The 15,380-nt window shown below is 36.6% G+C and overlaps 1 protein-coding gene and 1 long non-coding RNA gene across 2 annotated transcripts in view; both read right to left on the bottom strand.

Moving 5' to 3' along the window:
• LOC134793767 (uncharacterized) overlaps positions 1–15,380 on the bottom strand; it is a 324,508-nt gene that overhangs the window by 194,871 nt on the left and 114,257 nt on the right. The window lies entirely within an intron of this gene.
• Positions 6,629–12,304, bottom strand: LOC134793900 (uncharacterized). Its single transcript, XM_063765613.1, has 2 exons — positions 7,774–12,304; positions 6,629–6,645 (listed from the first exon to the last, which is right to left on the bottom strand). Exons 1-2 carry the CDS (start codon positions 11,834–11,836, stop codon positions 6,629–6,631), a joined length of 4,080 nt encoding a protein of 1,359 aa, XP_063621683.1. The 5' UTR covers positions 11,837–12,304.

Here is a 15,380-nt window from a genome sequence, read left to right as displayed (position 1 = left end):
AAAAGAAAAATCTCAACATGTTCTGGGTACCTACTTTGACTGAAAAAAAAATATTCATAAAAATGACATAAATATATCAATTCATATTACTTTCATGGTATTTTAACGTTTATAATAGATAAAAACCTCTATTTCGCGGTATAGGTATTTATGGCCGCCCTTGTATGGGAGCGGAATCACTGTGGCATGTCACCAGATTGTGGCCCAATTTGACTCGCGAAAGTGACAAACTACCATATGGCCATCAATCATAATGTCTACGCACTCTACGCCCCACGTCTTCTTATGAGACTTTCTCGAGTCAAACTGGATCCCTGTAGTCTTTCGAATATTCTTTCTTACTACAACGTCTACATCTACAACATAAACGTAGAGTGACTTTATTGCCAAGATAGACCGAACAGCGATACATCTTAAATCTAAGTACTTAACTATTACAAAAATCTTAAACTAAACCCTAAATTAACTAACAAGCACAAGGACAAAATACGCCCCGCACCCTTCCAGATGCAAAGGAGCCCATCATGCCCGCCGCGTTGCCACCAGCCACCTTTGCATAAAGAACGAACGAGGGTCATGAACACAAACTTACGCAGGTACCCTTAACTTACGCGTCTAATTTACATCGGCTATGGGCCCGATTCGGATTTTGAAATAGACATCTATTAGATATCTTTTAGACATCACCAAGATACGATAACGATATGTTTAAGATCTAACCTGTCAAATATGACATTTGCGCGATTCTGGAGATACTCTTGTACGATTTCCTCAGGATATGACTTAGAGATCCAATTCACATCTAATAGATATCTTACGCTATCTAACGTAAAAGTGACATTGGTTGCCCGAATTGTGCTGCAAAAGAGAACTAGTTGATATCTAAACTATAACGTATCTAGAATGGATCTAGTACGTGTCGTCTCTTGTGAATATCTTGAAGTTCGAATACGGCAGTTTATCGCACGCTCCCAGCAGCCGACCCGCTGTTACTTATTGCTTCGATAACGATAATACAAGTACCTACCTCCTAAATTGAGCATCTTCTTTCGCCGCATTATATTATAATTTTTACGAAGAATTTGAAGCTTAGAAAAGTTACCTACTTACCTACGGGCACCTTATATTTTTTTTCTAGGGCGAAAAATTTTAAATCAATTTTCACAAAAAGAGAATAGGTAATTAATGAGCAGTCCCGAACATAGTTCATGACGAAAAAGCGTTTTATGCTTTAATTTCACACTTCACACGCATCTCAGTATGACGAGGACTAAATAGGTTTTATATTATTTATATTTTTTATACCTTTTGTCTATTAATATTAGTCACTTTATTATAATTATTGTTTTATATTTTGTTTTAGTTGTCATTAAAATCTTGCTCTGGAAGCCGGCTGTTTTCCTTTCCTCTCCTCATCTCTCGTGAAATTTTGTGAGCAGGTTCTATAGCTAAATATATTTTTTTGTCAATTCCGTTTAAGGATTTTTTTCATTTGGAGGAGCCATGGGGGTTTACGAGGTCTACAGCTCACAAAGCCACCAATACAAAATGTTATGAATATGACCAATAAAATAAAATACGTGTAGAATTTAAACATTATCATAGAGTGACGTTCAGATGTCAACTCCAGCTAGTAGGTAGGAACTGTTGCGGCGTCGTTGTTTCTCGCTGCTGTATCCTGTATCTGTCAATTTCCTTGGTAAAATGAGTGACGTTCGCCGCCGCGATTATGACGTTAATTCTCTGTCACTCATTTTATAAGACCCCATCTACTATAATATACATTGCTGCTTCGTTTCAGCAAACGTATATTGTTATAAAGCGTTATGGTAGTAAGAACCGTACCTACCTCATAAGTTATAATGAATACTTACATCTCTTTGAATACATTTGCTTAAACACAAAGGGCTTATGGTGAGGATCTCTGGTAAATCAAAATAACAAAAGCTTAAGACGAAATAGGAGCTGAGTTTTAAATATTTTAGGTAAATATACCCGTCTCGCTAACGGAAGCGGCACCTAAAAGTAGTGCGATAAGGACAAGGCGAAAAATCCTGCGTAAAAATCTCAAAAATCGAGGTTTCGTACTCCTCTGTTTCCTCCTCCAAAACTTAACCAATCGTAACCAAATTTGGAAATCTAAATGATTATGAAATTATCTGTGTCGGACCGTTTTGCTTTTTTGGCTAATTGATATCAGTTTTGAATGCCACGCCTCTCGTTGCGGCATAGTCAATTAGGCCATTTTGGCCATTTTTGAAGGGCTAGGCAGGGCAGGGCGCTAGGCCTTAAAAAACAAAAATATCAAAAAAAGCAAAACGGTCCGACACAGATATTGACAATATTAATCTGTGTTGAAAAAATCATTGCTTTAGCTTCAAAAACCACGGAGGAAAACGAGGAGTACATTTGTATGGAGAAATGACCACTCCCGTTGGCTCTTAAGAGTCTGCTTAATTTACAAATTTACTTAATGTTACCCACTATGTTACCGAGAAAGCGTGAATTGGGAAAATGAGTTTGATGAAAACTTTCGTGTTTAGCGTCAACATTATTTATTAAATGGTCGGTATACTTATGTGTAATAATATTACAACTCCATTATTATGCGTTCCAAAATTGAAGTGTTAAAATTGTAAAAATTGCACAGTCGGTCTTTAGTTAATGCACCTGCTAATGAACCGACACCGAAAGAGAAAGAGACAAGCTTATGTTCAACAGCTAGAGTAACAAAGGTGAACGTGAACAAAAACAAACATTCGTAAGTAAGTAATGAAATAAACATGGAAGTATTTTTTATACTAAATACTTATGCAAGAGTACAACCGCAACCTATCTACCCATAGTTACATAATGTCATTGTATATACATAGCTTAAAATTGTTAATTACCTAAAGCGATTCGACTTGGACCACTTAGAATCACACGTTATGGATTTTATTTTGAACTTTTTTCAGTTATATAATATCTACAGAAATGAAGGACGCGTAAGAGGTTTTAAGGTTGCGGATAAGCCCGTAATAGTTATTTACGATACAAGTGCGGAAAAGAGGAAATTCGAAACGAGTGGCGATAAATTAAAACACGACCGAAGGGAGTGTTTTAAATCGACACGCACGTGTATCGTACAACGTTTTATAGTACATATGGCCCTTTAAACTTTTGACATACGCACGAAAAGTGCTATTTTACGCACTAGTGCGGGAAAATAGGACCATATGTACTGTAAAAACATTTTATGCTGTGCAGAAATAACTTGGCATGCATTCAATGCAGTGCTATTGCACTCACATTTTTAATCTTACTTACAGTTGCAAGAATTATACAGGGTGGCTAAAAAATAAGTGCATTCCCGTTGCCAGGGAGGTTGTGGGATTATACTGAGCAACTTTTACTATGGGACCAACCCCGAAATCGCTAAACAAAAAATTTACCCTCCCATAAAAATGGACCAGTCAAAATGTATGAAACAGCCAAATTATTTTTCGCGATTACGGGGTTGGTTCCATAGTAAAAGTTGCTCAGTATAATCCCACAACCTCCCTGGCAAAGGGAATGCAGTTATTTTTTAGCTAACCTGTATATAAGTACCTATTTACTACCTATCACGTTTAGGTATCAATGTGCAAGTTGCAGAACATTCTCAAAATTTCCGCAATTTCTGTTGTCCATCGCGGTTCAACGTGGCAATGCGGCGAGCGTGATGGGCTCCTTTGCATATGGAGGGGCGCGGGGCGAATTTTGTGAATAGTTTTTGTGTTTGTTAGTTTGTAGTTTAGGGTAAGATTTTTTTCAATTTTTGTAAGTAGTTTTTAAGATGTTCAAATTGTATTCCTCATATAAAGCGAAATAAATTCCGTTTTACATACTTAGTTTCATTTTATTTCCGGGCATCCATCGTTTAAAGATATAAGCATTTGTGAAAGGTGAAACTGCAAATAAATGTGAATCACAGTTTTGTTTAGATACTCTACCGAATCGTATACGATTCAAAGATCGTCCCAGCGCTCCGTTTCTTCTAAATCACTAACCTTAAAAAAGACTACCCTTCATGGACTCCGTCTTATATGAAACGCGCTCGTCGATCGTATTAAATTAATCCGGTACATCTCACATCTAATTTTATTTGATCACATTGTATTTATAAGTCGCTTTCAAATAATATAAATTCAAAATACATTATACCCTCAAAATTTTACATTTTTGCTAAATACGCTTGCTTATTGCTCACCGCGACCACCGCACGTGGCCCATATCATACCACATATTCGAGTATATTTCATGTAGTATGTATAGGTACAGTAAGTATACCTATGTACAAGTAAGTGATCTGTGCTGTGACCAAATACAAAGGCTCAAGACGAATAGTTTCCGATAAACTTAGGTATTCCGAGTGGGATTTATTTCCGGCTTTTATGGAATACCTGCTGTAAGTATTCATTGGAATAAAAGCTCCTGAAATTGAATAAATCTATCTCAATAGTTTTTCGTGACAGTATAATATAATTTTACATTTTGACAAAACACATGTTTTCGTATCTGTCGAAAGGTATTTATTGGTCCTACCCGTCTTTTGGTACCTACCCGAGTCCATCCTCGTATGTGCTAGATTGAGGGCCATCCCACGATAAATTTTCTCAATATTCATAATATATTACTAATTAATGTAAGTAATTTTATTTTAAGTTTTAATTTATAAGGTTCGATAAAAATAATACAGTATAATGAGTAACATAAAAAGATTAAAAACTAAATTTAAAAACTAAAATTAAAAACTACCTAAAATTAAAAACTAACTAAAATTAAAAACTACCTAAAATTAAAAACTAAACTAATCTAAACTAAAGTAAATCTAAAAAAGGCCCCCGCGGCATTGTGCCAAAGATGCTGGCAGCATTCCCTCGCTGAATGGCAATACTAATGCGTTGCGAGAGAAAGCTGCCAGCTCTCTGGCAATTAATGTTGACTTATATGTAAAAAAAGTCTATTTCTGACTAACTATATTATTTATTTTATTGAGTATAATTAAAACTTAAATCTTATTTATATTACAGGTTTTACCTAATACGATAGATATTTTATAGCTATTTATATTTATAACCTGAAGTAGCCAAATTGAAGTATAATTATTCAATGGAAAGCTAGCACAGTTACTTGTCTACAAACTTATTAATGAATATGCCAGTAGCACAAACCAGGGGTCACGGTTATTAAAGGTTCAACCAGTGTAAATTTAAGCAAACACATTATTTAGTACTACCTACCTAATTTACCTACATACACTCAAATGCTCGCTACACACTGCTAGAATAACACGCGAATCGCGGCTTCGGGATTAATCTGACTGACTAAATGAGTGATGTGAGGGCCTACCGCGAAAACCGAAATTCGCAAATTGCGGGGATTTTTCTCTGTTACTCCAATGAAGGCGTAATTAGAGTGGCATAGAAAGATCCAATTTGTGAACTTCGATTTTCGCGGTTATAGCCCTGCATCCGGATATTTTCCAGCGAGTAGGATACAGTATGTATTTTTGATACGACCACATAATTTAAGGGTAATTAGAATAGGCCATAATGAAATACTTTTCAAATGTTCCACAAATAAATACGATTAATATTTTAGCTCGAAGTGTATTTATACTTTGTTTATATTCAGAATGTCGCATCTGACGCGACGTCACAACTGTCACAAAATCGTCAAAATTTCCAAATACTATTTGCACTCTTTTAGTTAAAGGAAATTAACGCGGTAGCATTAATTGAAGTGACATAGGCACCTACGCGACAACCCAATTGCGAAATACATAGACGAATAGAGCGATAAATCTAAATGGGAAATGAGGAAACCGGTAAATATAAATTGTATGTTTGGTGTATAATAGAAACTTAACCTAGCTAATATTACATCGTTTTCTATTAAATATCTAACACAAAAAGGCGTTAGGTTTCAGAGCAACCAAGAAAAAACACAAAAAAAAGATAACATACGGGGAAAAGAAACACAACAACACATAAGCATAAAAATTTAGAATTAGGTGGGGGTTTTCAGAAAAAATGGTACTGTTGCTTGTAATAAGGTTGATTTTGGATCTTGCTGTTTTTTGAAATAATACAAATGAGTGTTGCTTGTTCTACGATTTATTGAAGACTGAAGTGTGTTTAGGATAGTACTTATTAAATACGATATGCATGTGTGCGTGGGTCATGCATACATATAAGATTTTTAAAACAGCTTTAACATACCGCCCACCAAAAGGATATTGATTATCCTTTTTCAAAATCAAGTAATCATGCAAAATTTACAACAAAATTAAAATACAATTAATCATTAATACATTCATTAGGTGTAAGTTTTCTTAACCAGGTTTGCGTAAACATCAAAATTGGAAAGAAATTTACAAATTAGTATAATAATAAAAATAAATATGTTCTTAATCAGAACAAATATAATTTTTTGGACGTTATACACAAGTATAACAGTACCTAGTTAATTTTAAATTTACAAATTAATATAATAATAAAAAAAATGTTTTTTATCAGAACAAATAAAAAATTTTGAGAGTTATAAACAAATACATATAACAGTAGTTAATTTTTATTGTACCTACTTATAATTTAACGTCTACCTATTCTGAGACATCGACTGGAAAGAAACAAAGTTTACTGATAGAACGTTTAACAATATTTTCACCACTCTTGACACTGTACACTCGCGTTAGGCCGTCGGTTCCAGGATGTTTGTCGACAAGGCGTCCTAATAACCACTTTCCAGGAGGTAAGTTTTCGTTTTTTATTAATACGATTTGGCCAATATCAAATTCCGGTTCCTTTTTTGTCCATTTCATTCTTTGTTGAAGCGTTGATAAATAATTTTGTTGCCAAATGTGCCAAAAATCATTTAACATTTTTTGCAGGTGTTGCCAACGAGATAAAACGTTCGTGTTCACATCTTTGAAAGTTGGTGATGGTATGGTTATCGGTGCCTCTCCAATTAAAAAGTGTCCTGGAGTTAGAGGATCCGCGTTTTCATCGTCGTCTATGGGAACGTAAGGCCGTGAGTTAAGGCACGATTCGACCTGGCAGATCAGAGTTGAAAATTCCTCAAAGGTAAGATGAGAATTAAGGACTCTCTTTAAATGGAACTTCATGGACTTTACTCCACTTTCCCACAATCCACCGAAATTGGGACTATATACTGGTACAAAATGCCACTGAGTTCCATCTTGTGCTAGCTTTGTAGCTATATCTCCATCAAAGTCCAACTTTGCTTCTTCAAATGCATCTGCCAACGCCTTATTTGCTCCAATGAAGTTCCTCCCTTGGTCACTCCAGAGATTTGCACACCTACCTCTTCGTGCAACAAAACGTCTGAAGGCTCCAATAAAGGCTTCCGAGGTTAAATCTCCGACAAGCTCCAAGTGTATGGCTTTAGTAACCATACATACGAATATAGCTATGTATGATTTCATGGTTCTTAATCCTCTCCCCTTTGACATAAGTGTCTGATATGGACCTGCGAAATCGACGCCACTATTCAGAAATGGACGCGCTGGGGTAACCCGTTCCTTAGGTAGATCTCCCATTAACTGTTTCTTGGCAGTGGCGTTCTGTCGCGCACATATCAGGCATTTGTGAATGTATGATCTGACCTTTTGTTTCATTTTTAGGATCCAGTATTTACTTTTTAGGTAACACATCATCAACTGTTGTCCGCCATGAAGCGTTCTCTGATGAGCATCAGCCACAATTAAAAAGGTAAGTCGGTTCTTACTGTCCAGAATTATAGGGTTCTTACTGTCTTCGTTCAGATTTGCGTGTTTAAGACGACCGCCCACCCTGAGTATATTAACTTCATCCAGGTAAGGATTTAATGATTTCAATTTACTGTCACATCTTACATTTTTGTTATTTTGTAATCTAGTTATATCATCATTAAATGTTTGTTGTTGAACCAATTTAATGCAAGTCGTCAATGAATTTTGTAACTCTTCTGTTGTGAATGTAGGGTTCGGAGTAAGCTTCTTATAATTTAAAAAGCGTTTGCAGTATGTAACTGTCTTAACAAGTTCTTGTAAATCATCAAAATTGTCAAACTGGCTTATAATTGAATAATTATCTTCCTCTTGTACTTCCAAGCTGGTGTGAAAGGTTCGTTTCATTTCCAGGTCTGTCGTGGCGTCTGATTTATTAAATGGAATGTCATGAGTCTTTAGCCATTCTGGCCCGTTCCACCATAAATGATGTGCGATGAGTTCTGGTAACGGGGAACCACGTGACGCAATATCCGCAGGGTTCGATTGGGATGTGACATGATACCATTTATCGCCAATATCATCGAGAATGGACACCACGCGATTTCTGACGAAGGTTTGCCAGCGGTTAGGGTCTCCCTTTAACCACGACAAAACTATTGTTGAGTCACTCCATGCGAACACTTGGCTTTCCGGGATTCTCATGGCTTCTCTTATTTGTTTAAGCAGCTTTGTAAGCAGCGCAGCGCCACACAGTTCTAATCGTGGCAAAGACACTGGCTTCACTGGACTTACACGGACTTTAGCTGCTATGATATTCGTCTTGATTTCACCTTCTTCAGTTTCTACTCTTAAATAAGCGACAGCTGCATAAGCCTTTGTAGACGCATCAGAAAATCCATGTATCGTAGTTTTATCTAGTCTTAGTTTAGTTGTGTGTAGCCATCTTGGTATATTGACGTCCTTTAAGTTTTCAAAATTGTGTCTTATGTTTAACCATTCTTCTTTTATTTCAGGTTCTACTTCATCATCCCAACTTGATCGGTGCAACCAAATTTTCTGGATAAGCATCTTGGCTTGAATTATGCTTGGTGCCAACCACCCCAAAGGATCGAACAACTTTTGTGTTTCTGCTAGTATGTTTCTCTTTGTAATAGTTATCGGCGGCTGGGGTAGTTCAAGTTTGTACTGAAAACTGTCTTCACCCATGTTCCAACTGATACCCAGTGCACGTACAGTTCCGTCTAGGTTGATGTCCATGTTTACATTACTGTTTCTCTCATCAGGTGGGAATTGCTTTAAAAAGCTGGTGCTATTAGACGACCATTTCTGCAGATCGAATCCTCCGTTTTTCAGAATAATTGCTATATTTTTCGCTACATCTACGGCGTCTTCTGTGTTATCTTGGCCCGACATGAGGTCATCCATGTAGAAATCTTCTTTAATCGTTTTTGCAGCTACTGGATGATGTTTTCCTTCGTCTTCTGCGACCCTTTGTAACGTTTTCACAGCTAAGTATGGTGCAGATGCTGTACCAAACGTGACACGAAGCAGGCGATATTCTTTAATAGGGTCAGCTGCACATTTGCGCCAAAGTATACGCTGCAGATCTGCATCTTGTTTTGTAACCATAATTTGACGATACATTTTCTGTATGTCTGCAACGAAGCAGATTTTCTTCATACGCCATCTCATGATTATGTTCCTTAAATCTTCTTGAAGCTGTGGACCCACCAGTAACTCTTCATTAAGTGAAATATTGTTTATGCCTTTAGATGAAGCATCAAACACAGCTCTAACTTTAGATGTGTCCTTGTCGTTCCGAATCACAGCATGATGTGGGAGATATACTGATGGGGCTTCTATTTCAGTGTCTGGAACTTCTTCCATGTGCTTCAATGTTGAATATTCTTCTATGACTTTGGTGTATTCCCTTTTGAATTCTTCGTCCTTTTCAAATTTTCTTTCTAGTTGTCTGAATCTTCTCAGTGCTATGTCCTTTGTTTGTCCTTCTGTTGACTTTATTTCCTCTGTTCTTGTGGGGAGTTTCACTACATATCTTCCTTCTTTAGTTCTGGTAGTTGTATTTGCATGAATAGATTCACAAAGTTTCTCATCCGCTGTAAGTTCTGGTTTTTCTGCTGACTCCAGTTCCCACATGTTTTTTACCAGAAGGTCTAAGTTCAGTTTGTGATGCATGACAATAATATTTTTTGAAGAATTGCCTTCAGCATCTCCGAACACAATCCATCCAAGGCTTGTATTTTGTGTACATGGTGAGCCTGGAGGACCCTTGATTAAGCCATTCATTATAATTTGTGCATAGACCTTAACGCCTAGAAGCATGTCTATTCGACCTGGTTGATGGTAGTTCGGGTCTGCCAGATCGAGTCCATTAAGATGCTGCCAAGCGTGATGAGTCTTGGTGAGTGCTTGTGATGGAAGTTCAGCGGTTACTCGAGTAGACAAGACAAATGCATTGATGTTTAGGTTGAAGTCAGTGTCAAATCTTGACTGAAGCTCACACTGTACCATACTGTTGACCGAGGTCTTCATTGATTCCAGTCCTGTGGCTGAACCCCTGACAGGTGTCTTGTGTAGTTTCATCATCTGCACGGCTCTCTCCGTGATGAAGTTCGCTTCTGAACCTTGATCAATCAAAGCCCGCAGTGTGAGCACTTGCCCCGTCTCACCCTTCACTAGGACAAGCGCTGTAGCTAATAAAGCATCTGACTTTTTAGTAATGAAGTGCGTCGCTACAGTGATATCATCTTCTACTTCTTCTTTTGGTACGTCATCCTCAGTATTTTCTTCTATCTGACTAAGATGTGCCTTTATATTTTCATTCTTTGTGTGGTGCAATAGAGAATGATGACGTTTGTGACAGACTTGGCAGGATGTTGGTAAACGACACCTGAACATGGAGTGACCGCTGAGTAGGCAGTTATAACATAGATTGTTTGTTTTCACGTAGTCAGTTCTTTCAGTTACGTCCATATTTGCAAACTCCTTACAGTGGCTCAGCGTGTGATTATCATTACACTTGATACATGTTCTACTTGAAGTCGCTGCTGGTGTTGTATTCAAGCTACTTTGTTCATTTGAAGGAGCTGGCGAAGTTAAATGAAAGGTTTTCTGCGTAGCCGGTCGAGAAACTGAAGGAACGGCCGAAGTAGTGTGGTGAATAAATTCCAAAGTACGGAATTTGGTTTCAAGAAAAGTCCTCAATTCAGACCACTTCGGTAAGTCATCCGGTGTACTCTTAAAGGAATATTCTTCCCAGTCCTTGTGGGTCTCTGTATCCAGTTTCAACACAATCAAATGCACTATCATAGGATCCCAGGACTCGACAGATACTTTAAGGTTGCTTAGACTGTTCAAACACTCCGTAGTTGTGTCTAAAAGTGACTTGATTTGGTTAGAAGTTTGCGAGTATATCTTTTTCTGCGAAAATAATCTCTTCATAATAGCATTAACAATGATTCTTTTGTTTCCGTAACGGTTCTTTAAAGTCTTCCAAGCTTCGTCGTAATTAGCGTCTGTTACTTGTATGTTCTTGAGTAAAGCTTGTGCTTCGCCAGTGACACTATTTTTCAAAAAATGCAACTTCACGACGTCGGATAACGAGCTGTTGCTGTGTATAAGTGACTCAAATATGTCTTGAAACGTTGGCCAATCTTCATAACTGCCACTGAAAACTGGTGGCTGTACGCGAGGTAACTTCACTTTATCGCCGGTTATATTAGAGCTGTCAGTGGCCGTACTGGCAGTATGATTACATTTACCAATCGAAAACGACGATAACATGTCCTTTATATCGCCACTTAAACAGAAGTATAAATCTTCATAAATGTAGTAATCTTCATTAACCAAATATGGTATATCCATTCGCTTTTCCGTAGGTGTACACTTAAGAAGGTCTTGATGCGCATTTTGAAATATACTCCAGTAGTGTTCTATGCTTTTTAATCGCGATTCAAGATACCCCTTTGTAAGTCGTGCTTTAGGACATTTCTTGAGATTTGTTTGAGTTTTTTGTAATATAGTTGCTGTATCTTGTAACAAACTTATTAATTGTTCCATATTTGATATTTTGTTTCACTAAATTTCACGTAAATATCCTTATATAAACGACGAAAAAGTTCAACCTTAATGTTGATTAGTTGCACTCAAATGTTTCATGTCTATTCACTTTATAACTTGCTATTTAATTGCAAAGTAAATGCAAAGATCAAAGTATTACACTTTAAATGCAAAGATCACAAAATGTTCACTATGAAAAAACAGTCGCCGGCCGCCTTATCGCTCTGGAATGCTTTTGTTCTCGGGTCTCCGGCTCCAGACTTCTTTGTTGCTATCCGGTTCGGTATGGACCATATGTTGCTTGTAATAAGGTTGATTTTGGATCTTGCTGTTTTTTGAAATAATACAAATGAGTGTTGCTTGTTCTACGATTTATTGAAGACTGAAGTGTGTTTAGGATAGTACTTATTAAATACGATATGCATGTGTGCGTGGGTCATGCATACATATAAGATTTTTAAAACAGCTTTAACAGGTACCATTTACTTTTTTTTCGAGAAAACATCAACTTTTGGGTTATTTAGACTTAGAATAACGAGCACTATTAAATGAGACAAGGAAAAGAAGTGTCCCCAGTTTTTCATATACATTTTGGGTGTCAGTTTTGTAACGGTCCATACAAAATGTATGTGAAAATGCGTTACAAAACTGTAATTTTTTTGGGACACATTTTTTTCTTTTAAATCAATAGTCCTGCGGGCTCAGCACGGTTCCATTTTTATCGACTATCACTATGCGCGTCCCTTTCGCACTTACATACTTGTTAGAACGTGACAGGCATGGTGACAAGGGATAAAAACGTGACCGTGCTAAGCCGCCTGGTCATTTTGAGTAGAAATAACCCAAAAGTTGATGGAAAAGTAAATGGTACACTTTTAAGTGAACATGCCCAGGTATACGACTAAGATACGTCGTCAAAATATTCATAATTATAAAAATACGCATTATACGTTGCGGCAACTAGCGCACGAAGAGGTATTAGGTACCGACTAATCTACATGCGATAGCTTTCTCATTGTTTAATTATTCAACATCACCCCGTAACCTTATTACCGGTCGATAACAATGTTCATGATAACCTTCTGAACCTCGTCTTGTACTATTAATACACTTTTAATTTCCACTGTATTTCGCCTGAATCCGAGCGCCTTTATCATTGGTATTGGCAACAGCGAACTAAAAAGCGGCAAGCCTTATTTAAAAGAGAGTATAGTTTAAAGAGTAAGTTAGCTCTTAATCTCTTTTATCAGCGCGCTTTCCTCGTCTGGATCTCGAGCTGTATTGTCATTCCGCTAGCCGAGAACGGGCGAGTTGAATGTTCATACGGACCAGTATATGTCGCTCTCCGAAGATGCATATTTATAACTGATGACAAGATAACGTTAAACTGGCTAGTCTAAGTTGCCCATGAACTCTAAACGCCTGCGCCGACACAACCCAACTGTATAAATATTTAATTGCGCCGGTCATTGCGCTGCTTATCACCCGCGGAAGCGTTTACGGAGCCGCCTGTTTCATTTAATCGGTTAACGGTTTAATATTTGAATGCCGCAATCTATGATTAGTGGTTATTGAAAGCCAATTTAGTGGAATAACGTATGTTTGCAAAAAATAGAGTCACAGACCTGTGACTAGGATCTTAGTACACATAGAAGTGGCAATGTATGTACAATTGTATGGTACAATAACGTCGAGTTTTAAAATAAAACTGTACATTTTATGTCTAAAAAGAATTTCTTGAAGTATATTCGTAACATACTTAGTTGCGAAACTTTCGGTACTAGGAGCCCCGTGAAGATGTAAATGGATGCTTCAGGAACTATTCATGATCATGACATTTGTCTAATTGTTAGTTGTGTATAGGTAGGTATCGTACAATTCAAAGATTTGAAAATCGTCTGAACTAGTGTTAAAATTAAATTGTTTCCTAGTATAGTTTGAAACAGATCAAGACCGTAGACAACGTAAGCAAACTGTTGCCGTATTTGATCAGCCTGCTACTGTTCGGAGTCTCTACAGTATATTCCCTAAATTCATGTCTAAGTAATTAGAATATAATTATTATGTACGATTATTTTATTTCTACCTATGATTTTTTATATTATCATAACGCGCATTATCACCTGCATTATAGAGTTAGACCAAGATGTTGGCAGCGATTTTGATAGCCCAGACTTAGCAAGTATTCAGGATGACTCACGCTACAGCGGTCCGGGCTTGGGCCGGGGCGCCAACACTTCAGTTTTCTATAGAAAGCATCATGTGATCACCGTCTCTTGTCATAGGAAAAGAAGTGTCGGGCGAAAGATGTGTCCTTTACACGTCATAATGTCATAGAAGTTCAACCCTTATCTTGGCATTGTAACACCCGTGATACATGGAACATAATAAAATCTAGCAAGTTCACTTTATTACTTAACAAAATAATTCTGCTATAGATATGTCGATCTACCCTCCTTTATTATAGCAAAAAATAATACATACGAGTGTCATTATAAATTAATTAGTAATTATCAACATGGCGCCGCGGAAACAATAGATCTCGTTCCGTACTGTAAGTTTTGCACTTATTTCTTAGATTCGTATATATTTTTGCATAATCTACATTTTAATGCACTTACCATCTGTTAGTGTATTAGGATTTACATAGTGGTCCTATTGAAAAACATTTAACACATCAAATATTTACATAAAACTGTTACGTATCATATTTGATACATTGCCAAGAACTCATAAAAGTACATGTGTATTACATTTAATACATTGCCAAGTTGTCGTCAAAATATGTGTACTATATGATTTATTTTAATTTTGATTTTTTTATGCTTGTTGGGGGTTGAAATACATGTTTAAAATATGTCATATTAGTTATCATACTATTTCGTTTGTGAACCTTGCTTTTTTTAAGTATTAGATATTATTTAAACTGTATAAATTAGAAAGCTGTAGCATTATTGCTACGCCGTAGACCGTAGCACAGCAAATTTTATTAAAGGTAAAAATTGGCCCCAAAGTTAAAAAAGTTATCTTTTACTATTATAATTATTTGTAGTTTCCCTATTTTACACAACTTTTTGTTAGCGTGTTTTTTGAATCTCTACGGGACAAAAACTTTCCACCAAGTGATCAGGTATGCGTAGTATAATTTATTTTCATGGGTATAATAGTCATTTTATGCTTTAGATTGCGGTTTAATAACAATTAAAGAAAATTAAAAATCCACATTTTTCTTCTTAAATGTAAGCAACTAGTTTGACGAGGGATTGGCATTGTATTAAATATGATACATATGATTATCCAAAACTGGAAAACCCTGGATTTTGTTCATATTTTTTTAATAGTCTAGTATGGTCAATAGGTGACAAGAAACACAAAAACTATTAAAAATTAAAATATTTTGACCCTTGCCAAGATAAGGGTTAACGTTTAACCTTTTTAAACCTGAAGATATTCTAGTGTACGGACAAGTGGTGGCATTTTGAACAGAGCGGGAAATGGAGTCGTTATTATTATTCAAACATAAAAAGTTAGTCGTACTAACTTT

The sequence above is a fragment of the Cydia splendana genome, chromosome 9 (genome assembly GCF_910591565.1).
Source record: "Cydia splendana chromosome 9, ilCydSple1.2, whole genome shotgun sequence".
NCBI classification, from domain to species: Eukaryota; Metazoa; Arthropoda; class Insecta; order Lepidoptera; family Tortricidae; genus Cydia; species Cydia splendana.
This window is presented reverse-complemented; position numbering and strand designations above follow the sequence as displayed.